General features: G+C 35.4%; 2 protein-coding genes across 2 annotated transcripts; both read left to right on the top strand.

Moving 5' to 3' along the window:
• The first annotated feature begins 4,190 nt into the window (after positions 1-4,190).
• On the top strand, positions 4,191-5,129 carry LOC100760796 (olfactory receptor 1030). Its single transcript, XM_027421216.1, has one exon. It carries the CDS (start codon positions 4,191-4,193, stop codon positions 5,127-5,129), a length of 939 nt encoding a protein of 312 aa, XP_027277017.1.
• A 5,312-nt stretch (positions 5,130-10,441) lies between these two features.
• On the top strand, positions 10,442-11,366 carry LOC100761084 (olfactory receptor 1030-like). Its single transcript, XM_027421215.1, is given in 2 exon segments — positions 10,442-11,269; positions 11,271-11,366. Coding segments are annotated over 2 exon segments (924 nt in total).
• Positions 11,367-21,508: the final 10,142 nt, after the last annotated feature.

Genomic DNA, 21,508 nt, shown 5'->3' with positions numbered 1-21,508 from the left:
CTGGATTCATAATAAAGGTAATTCAAGGCATTCTTAGGGAATGGAGAGATGTCTCAGTGGTTAGGGTCACATACATTCCTTACAGAGAGCCCTGGTTTGGTTACCAGCCCCCACATGGTGGTTTAAATCCCTCTGTGGCTCCAGTTCCAAGAGACCCAAAGCCCTCTTTTCGCCTATGGGAATGCCAAGAAGACCTATGGTAAACAGACATACATTCAGGCAATATGCCCATGCACATTAAAATATATATTAAAAAATCTCTTTTAAACCCAACCATTATGTACAAAGAAAAATCCTAAACCTTTAACATAAAAATTATTATTATTATTATTATTATTATTATTATTATTATTATTTATTTATTTATTTCTGTCATTGTTTCTACTACCAGTGTCACTCTGACCTGGGTCAAGAACACAGAATGACAAAAAATTCTTCTGAAATCATCTAACTTATATAAATCCAACAAAAGTTACTTCTGATAGGATTAAGATATAATCCAAACAAATTGAATTAACAGAGGTCTGGAGAAAGGCCAGTGAGTATTATTTCCAAAACTGTTTGAAAGCTGTAATATAAAAATAATCCCATGCCACTTTTTTTTGTGATAATCACCAGTACTGAGGTCTTAGAAGCTTGTGAGTGTATTAGCATGCTAATGTTGGACTAGGAATGGAATGAGAGGAAACATAGAGCTACTTTTCTCTCCTTCCCATTAGTGACATCTTACAGGTTCCTTCCATTAGCAAAAGCCAGAGGAAAGCTAAATAGCAAAGCAACACCTCCAGAACAGTTACTAACTAACAGATGATAGGGAAAAGGGGGAAAGGTGGGGTCAGGGTCAAAGAGACGTAGTCTAAATTGTCACAGCAACTATACTATCTACAAAGACACCACATTCTCTATTTTCATTGGAAAGGTAAATGAAAGTTTTGGAATGAAAAGGTAGCCCAAACTTAAGAAAATTTAACTGATGTTCAGGTTTTTCAGACTCTCATACTCTCCTTCTCCTGTGTGCTATCATATTTTAGAGACTGCAAGCAAGAGAAATAAGGCTTTCCCAAGACAAAATTATAAAAAGTATATTTATTGTAAACAAAAAATAAATTATGAGTCCCACTGCTTTACCGTTCTCTGGAGATTTGATCCCTCTATGATTTGAGCAGTCAAACTCAATTCATCAATGAGTTAAATGGTTGTCAGAGTTGTTTAAAATACAGATCACTCCTGGCAAGAAATAATAAAACCACAGGGATTTGGTCACACTGAACAATTCTGTTATAAAATCCCTGAATATCATTGCTACCATTGTGAACTTACTCTGCTTCTTCAGGTAGGCTATCCATGGTTCATTTAATGTTTGAATTGAAACAAACATTTTAATTAATAAAATAAATATATTTTGATTTAAGAATCAATTATATTGAAATGCTACTACTGTTCTTAGGCCAGAGTATTCATAGATAAATGACTGAGACAACAGACCTATACCTATTAATATAATTGACTACTTCCAATAGGAAAACACATAATCTAGATGTTGATGTATCTATAACCATACAAAAGTCAGAGTCTTAATCCTTAAGGAGTCCTTGCTTGAATTCTGAATCTTGCTCATAACTTGACTCTCCATTATAATTCTAGTCACTAAAATTTATTTTTAATTAATTTAATTTATAAATAATCTTATTTCACATAACAATCCTGGTTCCCTCTCCCATTTGTTACATGTCAGATGTACTTAGAAATTTTTCCAGAATTAAATATCTCACCTAGAATTGATTTATGTATGAAAAGATTTTATGGGTTACAAAATAAGGCACAACGATGTTAATGGTTCACTCAAGCCATACAAGTAGAAACAAGAGGAACAGTGGAGAACAGATATCTGGGTGTGGTTTCATGCTGCTGACTCTCTTTAATTATAAGTTTATTCTCATTTGCTTTGTCAGAAATGATAGCCAACAATTTTGTGATTCATTTTAAGTTCACAATATTACTCTATAATGAAATCATAGCGTCATGATTTCTATGATCAGTTGGTGGAAAAACTGGACACATTAGCATTTCTAGTCTTTATTGGTGATTAGAAAATAATCAGAGGCACATTCCATGAAAGTACATTGCCTAATTACTTTCTCACTTGAAAATAAAACTTAACATAAGTCAAGTAATTACAGCACTTATGAAAGTCAAAGACTTATGGTTCAGACACTTTGGAGGATTGAGTAATGAGGGAAACACACTTAGGAGAGATTTTTAGTGTACAGTGAGTTTCAAGAGTGCCAAGCCTGGTATGCCCAGGTGCACTTATGGTATTGAAAAATATTCAGATGTTTTGGATTAATTTGTGCAAGGTCCTATCCCTAAAGTATTGAGTATATAATGCAGCATTCCCATAGCTTTTATTGCTTCTTCTCCCCTATAATAAATAGAAAATTGAGGTAAGATATTGAATACTTTGAATCTTAATATTTAATATATAAACACATTAAAATACCATCCTAGCACCCAAAAATACTTGTCTATGTTGTATCCACAAACTTCAAGTAAGAAAAGTATAAAATAATTAGAAATTTTTAGTAAGGTTATTCGTTTTGTATGTATCTTACAGTCCTAATCAACAGTTCTAAAGTCCTCAAGCACAGAATGGAATGGTGTAACAAATCATAAACTTTAAGGTTAATTCACAAAATACACTGCAAAATAACTTGCTTTTGTTGCTACTGTACTTATAAATAAGGAGCAGTATCTTACAGTATCATAAGTGTGTGCTTGTCACTGAAGGAGGATGCCAATTTTTGTGATGGTGTCCAGGGTCGATTTCCCTCTGCCTAAATGTTGAGATATAATCCAGAATAGCATGCCTGCTACCTAATTTAGTGGTTAATATGGCTATTATTTCTAATGAGTTATAGAAGGGAATCTGTATTTAGCTTGTAATTTTATTAAAATATTTAAGAGTTAGAATCAGTAGTAGCATGCCACAGTCATTATAGTTTAATGATTCCCAATTAATTTATAAGTTGTCACATTGTCTCCTGCTGTTTCCCCAGAGGCTGCAGATACACTGTGTTTGCCTTTGATGCCAGCCTGTCATGAACATTGAATACCACCAAGGTATGTCTATAGCTATATATGTTCATTGCTCATGGATTGTAGTCATGCATGTATTTTATAAACACAAAGTGGGTAAGGCACTTTTTGTTGTTCCACACCAATTATTCCCACATGAACAGATTGTACTGAGCTAGTGAGAATTTGAAGAGTGTATGAAAAGTCAAGAAATATTTGTTGGTAAAAGGTTACTTGAGGTGGATGGGAGTGGAGAAAATTTTAGCTTAAAAAACCCTATGGAAATGAAGAGGGGCAGGTGAAGGGACTTTGATTTCATGAATGAGCTGTTTCTATAGATTTACCTTCTGAAACTCATTTAAATTTGAGAAACACAGATAAGCCTCAAATACATAACAAAAGTAGAATTACATATCAAAACAAAAACATGTACATCCCTATGTTCAGGGAAATAATAAAGAAATGTGATAAATACTTGTCAACCAAAAGACACTTGAGATATGAGTAGATTTGCAGAAAAAAAAAACTTGGAGCATCATTAAAATATACTTTCATTTTATATAATCTACCTATCATTTTTCTAACTATAATGTGTCTATCTATGTGTTCATGTATCTCAGTGGTTTTCAACCTGTGCGTCACAACACTTTTGGAAGGCAAACAACCATTTCACAGAGGTTGTCTAATAACATCAGAAAACACAGATATTTACACTAAATTCTTAACAACAGCAAAAATTATGTTTATGAAGTAGCAACGAAAATAATTTTATGGTTGGGGGTCACCACAACATGAGGAACTTTTTAATGTTTTGCAGCATTAGGAAGGCTGACAACCAATGATCTAACTATTTTCTATCTATTGACCAATCTAACATCTATCTACCCATCTACTGATATATCATCTACCTTTCTGCTGTCACTATTTCTCTATTAATTTAGATGCTTAGAACATTGGTCAAATGATTACTAGGCTATTTCTTTATGTTATATATGTTAACAGTTTGAGAAAGATGGAAAATGCATCATATAACATAACTGGAACAATGCAGAAGTGAAAAAACAAACCCATTGTTATTTCATTTTTTAGGCCTTGTTTGATGTCAGTAAGATAAAATGCTAGAGAAAAACTACACAGCAGTGACTGAGTTTATTTTGCTAGGACTGACAGATCGAGCAGAGCTGCAGCCTGTGCTCTTTGTGGTCTTCCTACTCATCTACCTCATCACAGTGATTGGCAACGTGACCATGATTTTCTTAATTAGAAGTGACACCAAGCTCCACACTCCCATGTACTTCTTCCTCAGCCATCTCTCCTTTGTAGATCTCTGTTATGCTACCAATGTCACTCCTCAGATGTTGGTTAACTTTTTATCAAAGAGAAAAACCATTTCCTTTATTGGCTGCTTCATACAATTCCACTTTTTTATTGCCCTTGTGATCACAGATTACTATATGCTCACAGTGATGGCTTATGACCGCTACATGGCAATCTGCAAACCTTTGTTATACACCAGCAAAATGTCCAGAAGTGTCTGTATATCTCTTGTAGCTGCCCCATATATTTATGGCTTTGCAAATGGCCTGGCACAGACGATCTTGATGCTTCGTTTGACTTTTTGTGGACCCAATGAGATCAATCACTTCTACTGTGCAGACCCCCCTCTCATGGTCCTTGCTTGCTCAGACACCTATGTCAAAGAAACTGCCATGTTTGTGGTGGCTGGATCCAACCTCACCTGTTCTCTCATGATCATCCTTATCTCCTACATTTTCATCTTTTCAGCCATCCTGCGAATCCGTTCTGCAGAAGGGAGGCGTAAGGCCTTCTCCACTTGTGGATCCCATTTGGTGGCTGTCACTGTTTTTTATGGGACTTTGTTTTGTATGTACCTCAGGCCTCCTTCTGAGAAGTCTGTAGAGCAGGGGAAAATTGTGGCTGTCTTTTATATCTTTGTAAGTCCAATGTTAAACCCTTTGATCTATAGCTTGAGAAACAAAGATGTGAAAAGAGCAATAAGGAAAGTGGTGGAGAAGGAAATGTTCATGAAGTAAGTTGAGGGGTATCCAGCCCCTTTGCTCTAAACCAAGAGGCATTTCAAAAACCAAATCACTTTCTGCCATGGATTAATTTTAATTTCTGGCTCTCACAAGTGACATCAAGTACAGTAGTGTGTGATGTTTTATAATGAATGATAAAGAAGAATTGAAAAACCAAGTTGGTGATTGCTCGATAAAGTCAATACGGAAAAGGACAGATAAGTTATCAAAGGTAGAATTGCCCAACGCTGTGGCAGTAAGATCTTTTATTTATGTGTATATTTTCTTCAAAGTTCTTTCCTGAAATTTTCTAACCATAGTAGATCAGTTCTTTCTTTTAAAGATTTTTTATATGTTAGCTCATAAAATTTTCAGTGATATATCTCAGATTATTACTGCAAGTGGATGTTTCAAATGATTTTATTGATCTAATGGAATCTTTACCTATGATCTTTATGGAAATGCCAAATTTCCCTTGACATTCTTCTGGTATTGAGCATGCATTCCTGTCAGTGTGCCTATGCTCTTCTTCCACTCCATTGTCTAGTGACTACAAATATACCGTGGTTTGATTCTTTACCCATATTGATGCATAGCCATTTTGTGCATAAAATGCATCAAATTTTAACAGTCTCATTTGTGTGTCAATTTTAGATTGCTCTAGTGACATGCTCCATCCTTTGCTGATTTTAATATTATAATGTTCATATTTTTCTATTAATTTAAAATTATTAATTATTGAACAATTTCCTCTCCTACTTTTATATCTAAATGTTATCTACATGATTGCATAGGTTCCCATTGTATGTTTTCTGTCAGTGTTGAAGTGCTAGCATGTTATTTTAAGGTTTTATTTTTTGAGATTTATTTATTATTTTATGTAAATGAGTGCTATACCTGAATAGGTGTTTGTGTACCAGGTGTATGTATGTCCCATGCAAGCCAGAAATGAATGAAGAATCCCCTGGAACTGGAGTTAACAGGTGGTTAAGATACTGCCATGTGAGTGATAGGAATCAAATTAGGTTTTCAGGATGAGTATCAGTGCATTCACTAATGAGGAATCTTTCCAGTCAAAGATGTTGCTACATTACATATCCAGCAGGCTCATATTTCTTCTTATTACATTTTTAGCCCTCAGAAATTCCAGTCCACATACAACTAAATATTCACCTATAGTGTTCCATTATTTTGAGATTGCATTATTTTTTTAGTTTGAAGCAAACTATTTACAGCTCATTAACAGCCAAAACTATGTTATAATTTCTCCTCTTGTACATTCAAGTCATTTATATCAGATTGTCACATGATGTCCCAGTTCTTTCTGATATTTGAAATAGAAGTTCTCCCTGATAGTATCTGTTTCTGTCCTAATTTCCTGCAGGAAAAACTTGAAAGTTTCTAGATCCTCTGTTGAATCACCTCAGTAGCTTGGTGTATATATATTCATGGGTCACTATAACATGGTTTTGCTAGAGTTCAAACATCACACAAGGAAACTGGTCATTTCTCTTTTGCAATTGTATTTTCACTAATATGGCTAGACTTATATATACTAATTCATCTTGGTGCATTTTTCACTGTGTAGTCCCTGTCCATATACCATTTTTTCACAGCATGTATATCTGTTCTGTTCTCTTCTGAAGGAATAATATTTAATTATTTGTGCTTTCCTGTTGATATGAAATCCTGACATACTTCATGCAATTATAAATATGTATCACTGATAAAGTGCTGATGATTTTGAGTTTAAGATATATGAACATCTCTACTCTTTTGTGTATTGTCAGTGCTTTGCCAAATTGTACTCTTGCCAATAGCTTATGTTTTGTATTCCTGCTTATGCAAACGATTGTAGGACTTGGTATTGGGTGTTCAATCTTTGTTCTGTTGTACCTAGGTTATATCCATACAGAGGGATAGAAAAGAAATCATTCCTAAGCAGTATGGTGAAAGTTGTATTTGTCTGCATATTGCTAGTAATTATAGCATTTGACTGTCCTATGACTCTCCATTCAGCAACTGAATCAGGACCCAGATGGAAGGTGAATCATTTTACCCTCTTACTTCTAACAATGGCAAACCAAAAACACCTCAAACATTTAACAAAATACAAAATAGTTATTGTGACTGGTTTTACCCCACTGTAATATGTATTAAATACATAACAGGTGTCACTTTGGTCAAGATTGGAGACATAGCACTAATGCAGAGTCCTACTCTACTCTCTGAGCTTAGTAAGATCTATTGATGAATGAGAACAAAGGCAACCTTAAAGAATGAATTTAATGAAATTGAAGCAACAGAGATTTATGGCAGAAAATATTCCCCACTTTGAGGCCCTGGGGACCAAGGACAGTGCTACTGGCTGCAGAGCCATTGAGAGCTACAGCCAGAAAGAGAAAGAACATCTTATGCTATTTCCTTCTGCAAGAAACTCTCAAGAAGGAGTTCTCCTTGTATGGACAAGGAAACCATATCATGCTCACATTAAGACAAGAGGGGAGGAGAAGGACAAAGAGTGCCTTTGCTTATCCTGCCTTGGACAATTCCCTGGTTCCTCTCATTAGTCAAAGTCAACTTTAATTGAAAACCAATTTAGTTATTCATGAAATCCATAACTCCAGGCTGAGTAAATAATTAGAAATATGAGAATAAAAGAGAGTACACTTGGAACAAAAAGGAGTCTCTTAATCACACTGGCTATATTTGAGAGCACACAGGTATTCTATTAAATGCTTATTTTTACTAAAATAGATGAGACACTAAAAAACAGCAACAGTCAGTTCAAGGTAAGTTAACTAAAGTTTTACCATTCTCTACACTCCAAAATGTCCATCCAATATTTTAAAGTATTTTATATATTAAAATATACTTTTAAAAAGGTTTATTTATCTCTTCATCTTTATTTTAATTATAATTACAGGTCAGGTGTGGTGGTACATGCTTTCATGCCAGCATTCTAAGCAGAGGCAGGCAGATGTGAATCTCTAGGCAAGTCTGGTCTTCATAGGGAGCCTCAGGCTAGCTAGAGCTATGTAGCCAGGTCTCTATATCAAAAAGAAATAATAAAAATAAATAAATTTCCACTCTTCCATTTCCTCTTTTTAACTCCCTCTCTGCCCTATTACTCCTTTTCAAATTAATGGCATTCTTTTCCTTAATTACCAGTGTTATATGTGAATGTATAAAAATAAATATACAAATGCAACCTGCTGAGTTAATTTAGTGTTACTTGTATGTTTATGAGTTAAGGACTGATCACTTAGAATTAGATAAACAAATGGGGGTAAACCCTGGGCTCCCTATCATCAGTCATTAGTATATTAACAATTTAAAATAAAGTTGTTTAACACAAGATGAAATAAGTAAAGTGTCCTTTGGCTTACCACTCTTGGAAGATTTGAATCTCTGATGACTGTGGAGAATGAGCAAAACTGTTCTCAATGGATTTAGAGTTTTAGAACAGGAAACTAGAGATTATTTATAATCCAAACAATTTACTGCAAGTGATAATTGAACCATAGGGAATTAGATCTATGACAGCTTGCTCTTATAAATAATGCAGCTTCTTCACATAGATGCTGCCATTGCAAAATTATTTCTCCTTTCACAGGTAGGATTAGTAATCATTCTTTCTTAGTTTTAGAATCTAGACATACACATTTTAATAGATAAAATAAGTAGACCTGAATTCTACTTTAATTACTAGGTAATATCACTTCTGAAGGTCTTCTATATTTCTCAAAGTAAGACTTCATTTACCAATTTGACTTTTCTTTTGTATTTTAATATCATATACAATAAAACCTAAGTCCTAATTTGTAGAGCAACAAAAGGCAATGCGCAAGATGCCTTTATGGATTGCCTAACTAACTGCTTTCAGCCAGTGGTACTGTGCTTATCATGAATGAGCCAGGTTACAATCCTGATATATGTGGACTTCTGTCATCAAAGGAGAATGAAGGTGTTCCATGATATGGTGTCTGTGAGCTCCTTATTTGTGAAGCAGTAATGGTAGCAGTTTTATCACAGGTATATTCATAACATGATTGTTGCTTCAACAAACTATAAAAGAATATATAATTTATGCTTTAAAAACCTGTATAAAATCTGGCTTCCGTATGATTGAAACTTTCTACAAGTGTTAGATGGAAATAAAGATATAGAAAATCATTATGGTCAGAGGATTTGTTTCTCATTTTCTTTCATTAACTCCTGCTATACGAGCAGGAAATTTTCAATGCCTCTCACAAACATGTGCCACCACCAATGTATGCACATGTACAACTATGTACACATGCATTTGTATAGCATTTAATTCCCTCATGTATGCCATATGTGTTTAGTTATAGATATTTTGTATGCTTAAATATCTAATATTGACTTGTGCTCTCTCCCCCCCAAAAATTATTTTTGTACCTAGGCAAAAAAAATGCAGACACTGAGCTAATGTTTTTTGTTTGTTTGTTGTTTTTAAGAGTTTTGTTGGTATGAGAGCCTCATGAGGTAGGCTATTTAGGATGAGGAACTTCAGTTGATGAATGAAGATATGGCTTGGAAGATATCTTGAGTTCTGAAAGGTGTGTAGAGAGATCTTACACTTACGTGGCTATGTGTCATGATTCAGTTTAGTTCCCCAACTTGATTAGTTAGGGAAAATGAAGTAAATTTCAATGTCTAACACTTTGTGAAGCACACCCAAAGGTATATTTGTGGAAAATGATCATTTTAGGCAAAAATCATTTTAGGGAAAAAGACATCATGCTCAGGGATAACAGAGTATACATGGATGGAGATGACTGGACTCTCTCTCTCTCTCTCCCTCTCTCTCTCTCTGTCTGTCTCTCTCTCATACACACACACACACACACACACACACACACACACACACACACACACAGCTCCATATTAATTTGATGGGATTTTAAAACATTAACTACACATCCCTAAGCCACTTTATTTTAATTTGTTTTGGATATATTTATTTTATTTTATGTATCTTAGTATTTTGCCTGCATGCATTTATGTGCCTCATGTGTGTACCTTATACCTGAAGAGACCAGAAGAGTGCACTGTAGTCTTTGGAACTGAAGTTAGAGATGGGTGTGAGACCCCATATGGATGCTGGGATCTGAACCCAGTATTCTTCACGAGCAATAAGGACTGGTAACCTCTGAATCATTTTTCTATCATGTGCATTTATAAGTTTAAAGAAAGAGACCTCAGTAGCACACAGAATGATGGCATGCTGCATGTAGTACAACAATAATCATATACTTTAAATTTGTTCCTCTTTAGACCTTGTCTGGAACCAAGAAAACAAAATGCTAAAGAAAAACTACACAGCAGTGACTGAGTTTATTTTTCTAGGACTAACAGATCGAGCAGAGCTGCAGCCTGTGCTCTTTGTGGTCTTCCTACTCATCTACCTCATCACAGTGATTGGCAACGTGACCATGATTTTCTTAAACAGAAGTGACGCCAAGCTTCACACTCCCATGTACTTCTTCCTCAGCCATCTCTCCTTTGTAGATCTCTGTTATGCCACCACAGTTGCTCCTCAGATGCTCTTTAACTTTTTATCCAAGAGAAAAAACATTTCTTTTATTGGCTGCATTATTCAATTCCACTTTTTTATTGCCTTTGTGATCACAGATTATTATATGCTTGCAGTGATGGCTTACGACCGCTACATGGCCATATGTAAACCCTTGTTATATACTAGCAAAATGTCCAGAAGTGTCTGCTTCTCCCTTGTGGCTGCACAGTACATTTATGGCTTTGTAAATGGTCTGATACAGACTGTCCTGATGCTTCGTTTGACTTTTTGTGGACCCAATGAGATCAATCACTTCTACTGTGCAGACCCCCCTCTCATGGTCCTTGCTTGCTCAGACACCTATGTCAAAGAAACTGCCATGTTTGTGGTGGCTGGATCCAACCTCACCTGTTCTCTCACGATCATCCTTATCTCCTACATTTTCATCTTTTCAGCCATCCTGCGAATCCATTCTGCAGAAGGGAGGCACAAGGCTTTCTCCACTTGTGGATCCCATCTGACAGCTGTAACCATCTTTTATGGAACATTGTTTTGCATGCACCTGAGGCCCCCTTCAGAGACATCTGTAGAACAAGGGAAAATTGTAGCTGTTTTTTTATATCTTTGTAAGTCCTATGTTAAATCCATTCATCTATAGTCTGAGGAACAAAGATGTGAAAAATGCAATGAGGAAAATTATGCAGAAATGATTGTCGGGTAAAGTTGACATGTTCACAATTCTGTAAAATGTTATTATATGAAAAAATGCTTTGTGTTTTAAATGAACGAACCTTTTTCTGCCACTGATTATATTTTTATCTCTTAACTCACAAGTAGAATTTACTAATTTGCATTAATTTGTTAGCTGAGGATTAAAGAGTAATCTCAGTGATTTTTTGTAGCATAATAATTCAGGGACTGGAGCAGAATAGTGCTTATTTTAATCAACAAAAAGCATGATTGTATCCATAGGATTCACATTGACTTAGAGTTGCAAAGTAAGTAATTATCCAATGCGGTGACTTCTTCAGTTTTTGCAGATTCTTTTCATCCATAGAAAGAAGAAATTGTTTGCTTATTTTTAATCCAAACTATAAGGTAATATAAGTTTTTGGACACACACACGCAAGCACGCAAGCACGCACACACACACACACACACACACACACACACACACACACACACACACATATATATATTTCATATCATTTCATGAAAATGTGTCTTTCAACTGAACCAATGACATCATTGCATATGGATGTTTGAAACACAATTTTTTTGTTGGATGTACTATGTGTTTTTTATATTTATCTATGACCCTCAATTTGTAACTTGTCCATTCCTTCATTAGAGTTATAGAATGTGTTTGTGCATCTTGACAACTCTAATAAGCCAGGCTTGGATACTCAACCTCAGTAGCAGAATTAAAAGCATAACTATCAATGAACAAAAAAAAAAAAGCAAAACCATTAATACAATAAAGCCATATTTAGAAGAAGAATAAAAGGGCTCAGTGACATCCCAAGTTCTTTGTGATCATAAAATGAGTATTAGATTTAAATACAATGCAGGAGTTTTGCATACGTATGAAATCTTGGTCAAGGTGCTGTGTTATCCTGTCAAACATCAATGACTCAGTTCTAGTCTCTCCTTCAAAATTAATTGATAGTTGCCAATCAATTCTAAGGGTACAAGATCCTCCTTTGCTTGACACCAATTTCTTATGTTTTACCCTTACACAGCATAAGATTCCTAGAGAGTATCTGATGGGGGTGGTGGTGGTGGTGGTGATCCATTTTTTTCAGTAGTGTGGTATCAGAGAGAGCAGAACTGTCTCTTTAGAACATCTTCATTTGTGCCACGACAGTTACTCAGCCTTAGCCTGTTCATTATGAATTAACCTTAACAGTGCATGGTAGTCCTGTGTATCTGTGTAATTCTGACCTCATGATCACACTTTAACCTACTCATTGCTTGTTCCAGTTTCTTTTGTGAAAAAGTCTAAGGCATTGTTTCGTGTATTTATAAATTATTATATTTTTAAATTATTAAATTTATTTTAGATTTTTATCCTAAGTGTTATCATTTTCTTATTACTTAGCTATGCATGTGCATGGTATCCATTTAAACTCTTTTAATGTCATATTTTGAAATGCTTTTTATTTTTGCATATTTTCAAATAAGTTATATTTATTTTATTGGTTCATTGTTTGGTCTTCAGGAGTTCAATTACTTCCTAAATGCAATGAATTTGGTATTGAGTGTTTTATTAGGTTAATTTTAGGAATTTATTAATTGTTTAGAAGAACAATTTTTAACATTAACCAAAATATTAACTGACCTACTGATAGCATTGAGACCCTTGTCATAAAGCTGGGGAAACAGCATTGGACCAAACCAAGCCCTCTGAATGTGGGTGCCAGCTAGGAGGCCAAGACAGTCTGTGGGACCTCTAACAGTGGAGCCAGTCTTTATCCCTAGAGCACAATGGACTTTGAGAGCCTATTCCCTATGGAGGGATACTATTGTAGCCTAGATACAGCAAGGAGGGCCTAGGCCCACCTCCAAACAATATGCCAGACTTTGAAGGTCCCTGGTGGGGGTCCTCACTATCCCTGGGGAGGAGTTGGAGGATGGGTTGGGTGGGTGGTTGGTGGGGAACATGGCAGGATGGGAGGGCGAGGGAATGGGGGATGGATATGTTAATATGAGTAGTAATTAATTGAAATAAAAAAGAATGATGACAGGGAGAGTATTTATAAGTGAAGATCATAATTTTTGCTCAAGTAATCATTTTTAAAATATTATATCTCTTCTGTTGAGTCTACCAATCTTCATTAAAATATAAAGATTCATAGCATATGCTTTGAAATGATCTTCAAAAATGTTAAATGAGGTAATGAGCCCTTTGTTTTCACTCCTTAAACTTTATGTGATGTCACATTGTTTTAATATATTTTGATACTAAAAATTGAGCTTTCTATAAAAACACTTCTTATAACTTAATGTATCTTATCATTGTTAGGTGTTTACGTATCTGTAGAATTACACATTATTATTTGGCTAGATAAAACTTGATGAATATAAAATAATTCTGTGTCTCTAAAAACTTTTTCATTTTTAACTAAAACTGTTAAGCATATGCATATGGATTCATATAACATCAGTTTCATTGGTATAGTCTATGCCAATACAAGACATGATATATGTATCCATTCTCCACATTATTGATAATATGTAAAACAAATGACAAATTGAGCGATGTAAGTCAAAATATGCCCTAGGGACAGAGTTTCTTTTAAGTGAGCGCTAACTTGGTATCATAGGACAAATTCATGTATAATTCATGGTTCTTCAAATGCTTCACCATCAGAATTCTACCAGGAATATGCAAATGTTCTTCTATAACATTCCAGAAAGCACAGGTGTTTTCAAATGTCATAAACATCCTCCATTTGGGAGGATTAAATCTACATCCTCATTTCTATGGATTATTATTACAAATGAAGTTACATACTTTTTAATATTTTTGTGTTAATTCAAGTTGTGTCTTGTTTTAACTAGATATTCATGCTCTTTGCCTTCTTTTCAGACAGTTATATTATCATTTTTATTTCATTTGTAATACTTTCTTAATATAGTGTACTTGGTATTTTGATGTAATGTCTACAGACTTTTTTCTCAATTTTTAATTCAAATTAGAAATAAGATTGCTTTACATGTCAATCCCAGTTCCCCCTCCTTTCCCTCCTCCCCTGCCCCAGACTAACACCCTACTTATCCCATACCATTGCTGCTCCCCAAGGAGGTTGAGAATTCCATGGGGGGCCTTCAGAGTCTATCATATCCTTTAGGTTAGGGCCTAGGATGTGTGTCTAGGATGAGGGAGTATCTCTCTATGTGGAATGGGTTTCCAAAGTCCATTCCTATACTAGGGATATGGATACATACTGATCTACTATAAGGGACCCCATATATTCCAAGGTCTCCTCACTGACACCCATATTCATGGTGGTCTAGATCAGTTCCATGCTGGTTTCCCAGCTATCAGTATGGTGACCAAGAGCTCCCCCTTGTTTAGGTCAGCTGTTTCTGTGGTTTTCACTTATATTTTACATTTTTACATGATGTACTTTATTGTTGAAATATATTCATTTGAACCCAGGTCAATCTCATTGTTCTGTTTAGTGGTACTTTTATATGCTGGTTGCCAGTTGTGTCTGAAGGGTTAATGACCTAAAGCCACTGGTGGCCTGAGAAGCTCCTGACTGATGACATCTGTGGAAGCATCTGATAAGGAGGTCCACATACCTAACCTCATGTTGTCTACCACTTTCAGGGGGACCGGACCAGGTGGACTCTTCCATCCCCAAACCTCTTCCTTTTCCATCCTATAAGACCCCAAGACCCTCATGATATGTGTACATGCATAGTCTCCACTCCACGGAGACACTTGGACCTTCCGTTGTTCTGATTAAAGAACGATTCTGCTTCTGGAGATGCCTGCCTGTTTACTTTTATTTCCAAATTGCCTCTATCAATCCCATGCAAAAAAAAATGTCCTCATGTGAAGATATATATGCATGTATTTAGGACTTTGTACTTCACACTATTGCAGTACTTATACAACAGAATATGATTCTAATATTTAACAAAAATTATAATTTTTTGAAATATTATAATTTTCTAGTTCTATATTACATTTAAATGAAATTTTAAATGTCTTAAAATTTTTTGATATTATAGTATAATTACATTTTTTCTTTCCTTTTCCTCTCCCTTCTTACTCTCTTCTGAATGGCTTCTTTTTTCATTGTTATTGTTTGCACATATGCATATGTATATACATATACAGCTCTAAATTTAGCCTGTTCAGTTTGTATAATGTTACTTGTGTTTACATCTTTGGGGCTGACCATTTGATATTAGATACATAGTTGGTGTGCTCTTCCCTAGGAAGGACTATTTCTCCTACTCTCAGCATTCCTTGGTTGCCTATAGTTCTTTTTCTGTAAGGTTGAGGCTTTTCGGGCTTTTCCTTTGACATGTCTATTGATTTTATCTTTGTGGAAGAGTAGGTAGAACACTGTAAAAGAAAGGGGATGAGGTGGTTTGCTGTGAGATTTTCTCCTCGTATCGCCAGAAGTTACACCCATATATTCTCACCAACATGGCTGTCTAAACAGCTGAATTTGAAAAGCCTTTATTGCAGCAAGTGTTCATGCCTGTGCCAGTCTGCTCATAAGATCGGTATTTTAGTATCATTATTGTGTAATATCACTATTGTGTCAATCTCTTGACTACTAAAAGTCATGTTACAAAAAGAGATTTTTACAACTGAAGTCTAGAATTTCATGAGATTAAAAAAAATAAACAAAAACTGTCTATGGGAGAAAGCATCTTTAAAATGCATTGAAGCATCTGGGTTGTCTTTAGGGCTGATTGCCATTGTTTCTTCAATAGATACATCAAACTTCATTTATATAGCAGGGAAGATGAGAAAATTAGAAAAATAATTGAATACAAGCCTAAATTTAGCCCATGTCCACACATAATAATTTATTGAGTAGGTAGTCTTCATACTTGCTGAGTGCCTCAGTCACGCTCTTTCCTAGTCAACCAAAGCCAGTTCCTAAACCACAAGAAATGTGGTTTCTCACAGTGTTAGGATTTATTGCAAAAAAATAACTAAGAAGGTGATGGATACAGTAAGATGTAATTGGATTACTGCTCTCAGTGGAAATAACACTTGAGCAAGGCCAGAGAAGAGTCATAGCCGCATGTGTATTTGTGAAAAAAAAAAAAAAACATTAAGGCAAATACATAGTGAAAGGAACTTCCCCACAACAGGGGTTAATTGCCAAGACCCTGGATTGATCATACACTACACCCAAACACCTGTTTTCACAGAGACCCTTCATTAAGCAGGGAAGAAAATTTTAAGTGGCTGCTTTCTGATTCAGGCAGAAAACAGATGCAAATGACCTTGCAGATATAATTTTAAGAGAAGAAAAAGGGAAGGTCTGTATTAGAATGGGCTAGGATGATGTGGTAAAGGAAGGAGGAACAAAGGAGAAAGGAAAGGGGACCAGGGAAAGGGAGAAGGGTGTTTTGTCAGAGAGGGACAAAGGACTGCTTCTGGATAGAGAGGAGACACATGTTTGCTAAATGAATGTCTAGGATACAAATATGTGTGGGCCAGAGTTATAAATAATGGGAAGAAAATATTTTCAACTGGAAAGGTGTTTGGAAGTAAGTGGAATATAATATAGGCTTTTAGTTTTTTATTTCACACTATAATTATGTCTTCCTCCAAATTCCAGATTTCAAGCATGGCAAATGAAGAGACAATATTGATTCTGTTGGCTTTTCAACAAGTGCAAGGCATAGTATTATTTCTTAGTTTACACTGATCAAGCATTTGTGGGAAAAGCACATACATTAATGGGTGATGTCTTTATGTAGTTATGAGACTGTATAAAATGCTGTCCACTGCAAAAAGGAAGGTTCTCTGAATAGGATTTAGGGATGTACTAATTAATGTGTGTCAAGATGTGTATTTAGAAGATATTTTGATATTATGTACATTTATCAAATAATAGTAATAGATCTTCCCTTGGGCCTATGAGTTTTATCTTGTCACAGGCTCTGTTTACAGTATAGGGCATGAATTCTGTCCTTTGGGGTAAGACTTATACTAAGTCAGAAGTTGTCTGCTTATCCTAATAACATTCATTGCAACAATATATGTAGCTAGCCAGGGTAATTGCTAAATTAACCTTGTTTGTAATGTTCACCTCAGAGTCAGACAATTTGTGAGGTTCTCCCTCTACAGCATATATAACACCTCCTTGCACTATGAAAACTAGACAATATGAAGAAACTTCCAGGTAAGTACCAACTTGACTTCTCCATGTCCTGTGATCCCAGTGTGTGATATCTTCAGCAACAGAATCTTACAATCACCTTCTAGTGTATAACTAAGAGTAATGGCAAGCATTGTTTTGAAGGTCTATAAGTTCTCCCTTGACCAACTACTTCAGGAGATATTACTCACACCTGACATTTAACTTCTCCATATTTTGGTGATTAACTGATGGTTATCAAACAAATAGCATCTGCATTATTTTAACTATCATGTAAAAATCTAAGGCATTTGTTCATACAGGACGGAAGCAGAAGTAAACACACACAGATAAACACTGAGCTGAACTCTAGAATCCAGTTGCAGAGAGGGAGGAGAGAGGTGCAATGGAGTCAAGATCATGCTGGGAAAACCCACAGAAACAGCTCAACTGAACAAGTGGGAGCTTATGAACCCCAGACTGATAGCTGGGAAACCTCTAGAGGACTGTTACAGACCCCCTGAAAATGGATGTCAGTTTGGAGGTCTGGTTAACCTATGGGGCCTCTGGTTGTGGACCAGTATTTATCCCTAGTACAAAAATGGACTTTGGGAGCCCACTCCACATAGAGGGATACTCTCTCAGCTTAGACACACGGGGGAGGGTATAGGCCCTGCTCCAGATGATATGGATATGACAGACTTTGAAGATCCCACATGGAAAGCCTCACCCTCCCTGGGGAGCAGAAAGAGGGTGAGATAGGGGGTTAGTGGGGGGCATGGGAGGAGGTGATGGAGAATGAACAGTGATTGACATATAAAAGAAATTTGTTTCTAATTTAAATAAAAAAGGAAAAACAGAAGCTTGTTGGAGTGAGTTTTGGAATTTGTATGGTTTGATAATGATAGAGCTTGACAGATGGTCCAGCAGTTAGGAGTACTTTCTGCTCTTCAAGAGCACCAATGTTTGTCCACATCAGATGACTCCCACTGTCTGTAATGTATGTTCCAGGATGTCTTATACATCTGGACATCCCCAAACATCTGTTTTCAGGTGCACATGATCATATGCAGACACAAATGCCTACATATAATTACAAGTAATAAAAATAAAAATTTGAAAAATGGTACTTCTAGCCACTTAATTTTGAAGGAATTACCAATTGACTTATTAGGAAAACAAAAAGAAAATGGAAAAGTCTTAATGTTATATTAATATAAATGTTATTGTATCTACTGTCTGGCAGATTGTGGAATTCCAGGATAAAAGTGAAAACAGCAAATAGAAAGAGGATTTGGGGAGGGAGAAAATAGAATACAGAAGAGAAATAAAGTGGTTAAAAGGAAAGAAATTATCAGTGATATATGTGATTCTTGATTTTATGCAATAAATGGAAAAAATAGGGGAAGTTTCAGGAATGTACTGATATAGTGAGCATACTTTGCTTCCATTTCTGCATGCAAACATAAAGACCACATCAGAGTTTCATTTGGACCTCTGTGTCAGGAGGCAGGGGGGAGAAGGAAGGGCATGCCTCCCTGGAAGGACAAATGTAAGACTTGTGTCCTTTTTCAGACTAAAACAACTAATGTTGTTCATTTTTGACACATTCAGGCTTTATGGTTTATAGGGATGTAAATAAGTTAGAGATTTGTGCTTAAGTTCTTAGATGGCCAATTTAGCCAGAAAGAAAAATTTCAAATTAAACTGTATAATAAGCTTTATGATATTATCTACAAGACCATTAAGCACCAATTAGGTACGGAAGTTGAAAAACAATTACCTTGCAGATTTCAGAGCTTGCAGAAAGGCTGAGGGCAAACATAGGGAGAGTATTATGCTATACTCATGCTTACATTCTATTTAAGCTGTTCATGGCCTCATGCATGCAGTTACAAAATCTTGAGAATTTAGGGGCATTCACTTTCAACACACTTAGTATTTAGCAATGGTATTACTTAACTTTTGAAGACATGGCTATGGAATTCATCAGCCCAGTTAAACTTGGAATGACATGCTTAGACAAAATGTAACACAAAACAAATATAAAAGAAGCTCCAAAACAATACAATATTTACTCCTTTTTACATACATGCATATTGTAGACATATAGAGAAACATATCATGTAAAGTTGATTTTATTTATGTCAGTAATATTTTAGATAATTTTGTATGCTTTAAACATATATGCACATATTTAAATGTGTGTACATGTTTGTATATATTTATTACATAATATATCTGGGAATGTTTTCATTATATATATATATATATATATATATATATATATATTTGAATAAACAAACTCCCCTTGTTTATTCAAATGAAATAATAATGAATCTCTGAATAAGTATATAGCTACAAAGAGAAGAGTGAAGAGTATTAAAGAATGGTTGCAGTTTTTGAATTGGTCATTTTATTTTTAATCTCTAATTAGATTTACTTATGTACATGGGGTGTTCGTTGCAATCAGAGGTCAACATTGAGAAGCCTGTTCTCTCCTCCCACTGTGAGTTCCAGGGATCAGAATCAGATCATCAGGATTGAAGGCAAGTGCTTTCACACGCTGAGTATCGAACACATAGTATACGATTGATATCTATTATTGTAATTATTTTTGTGTTTGTTAGAATTTTAATTTACATCAAATGCTCTTTTTTGCTGCTTATTTGGAATCATCAAATCAAAGGATTTCATAATTTCTTAGAGAATGATAGCAATGACTGAGATCACCTCATTTATTTTTAGCACAATAAAAAAATCAATCAAAACAAACCATGTCCTCTGCAGAGCGTAGAGTAAAGGTACTTTGAAATATGAAAATGTAGAAAATGTGATGGCTGAGGTGGCTAATTAGTTTCTGGATCCTAAAATGCTCTTATTAAAGTCAAGAAAGTGGTCCCCAGTGTGAAGCTCATCTTCCTATACCTCACTCCCTCTGCAGCTTGGCTCAGGGTGGCCCAATTCTCTCAAGCAAATATAAATAGGGGTACATGTTTTAGTTTATAGCAGCATCAAGAAACTTCTACAGAGACAGAGAACAGAGGTGAATGTCAGAGCCTGAAGTAAGTCCTGTGTTTTTACTACCTCTGTTTATTCAAGTGAAAATACCTGGTCTCTAATTCAGGTCAAGAAATTATGTCTATTAACTTTAATTTCTTGACAGTCATGATTTTCTTTAGTTGGCACATCAGTGGAAACCAGGAATCTTGGCATTTACTGAGATTAGGCACACTTAAAGAAGTCTAGAAAGAAGACCAGCTCTGAGCAGCATAAACTGTGTTTCTAACAGAAGTTATTATATACTGACTATTCATTCATATTTTAGGTCACCTTAACAATGATTGTTCAAGAGGAGTCAGTTATTTTTCTTCTATTCACCTGAAACCTATCTTTAACTCTTCTTTCATAAGCATAAAATGGCACAATTTTCTTTCCCCCTGAAGAGCTATAGGACTAATTGAACTTTGATGAATTGTCCTCTAAAAACATATTAGGGCCACTCTTTGGCTTCAAGGGCAGATTTGAAGTTCATTATATTCACTGACAACAATTATCACCCTTTTAGGAACTAAGCACTTCTGTTTACTGGAAACACCCAGCTAGCATCTTCTGCATCTGATTTCATGCAATCAAAGCTCTTACTCTAACTGGGAGAAATTAAGATATTATAAAGAGACACATTTCTCTCAATCTGGCTCTCACAATATTGAAACAATGGACTCCAAAGAAATGGGATTTTTCCCCCAAGAATCTCATTCTGGGAGAAAAAAAAATGTCTCAACCAGTGAGACACTTGTCTTTAGTAAAGGGATTCACACGGTTGTTACAGCTTATCAGACTACGTTATCAGATGAGACTGAAGCCCTGACAAGGATGGCTCATTGGTGAGCAGGACTACATCTTGACAAGGACTGTTCAGATGTGCATGTCCTTAGCCCTCTGTTTAAACTTTAATCATATTGCAGGACCCCCACGAAAACTCAGGGTGTTCATTGTATCTCTTT

Source organism: Cricetulus griseus, chromosome 6 (genome assembly GCF_003668045.3).
Source record: "Cricetulus griseus strain 17A/GY chromosome 6, alternate assembly CriGri-PICRH-1.0, whole genome shotgun sequence".
In the NCBI taxonomy this organism is placed as follows: domain Eukaryota; kingdom Metazoa; phylum Chordata; class Mammalia; order Rodentia; family Cricetidae; genus Cricetulus; species Cricetulus griseus.
The sequence above is the reverse complement of the archived record's forward strand: the minus strand, read 5'-3'. Positions and strand labels throughout refer to the sequence as shown.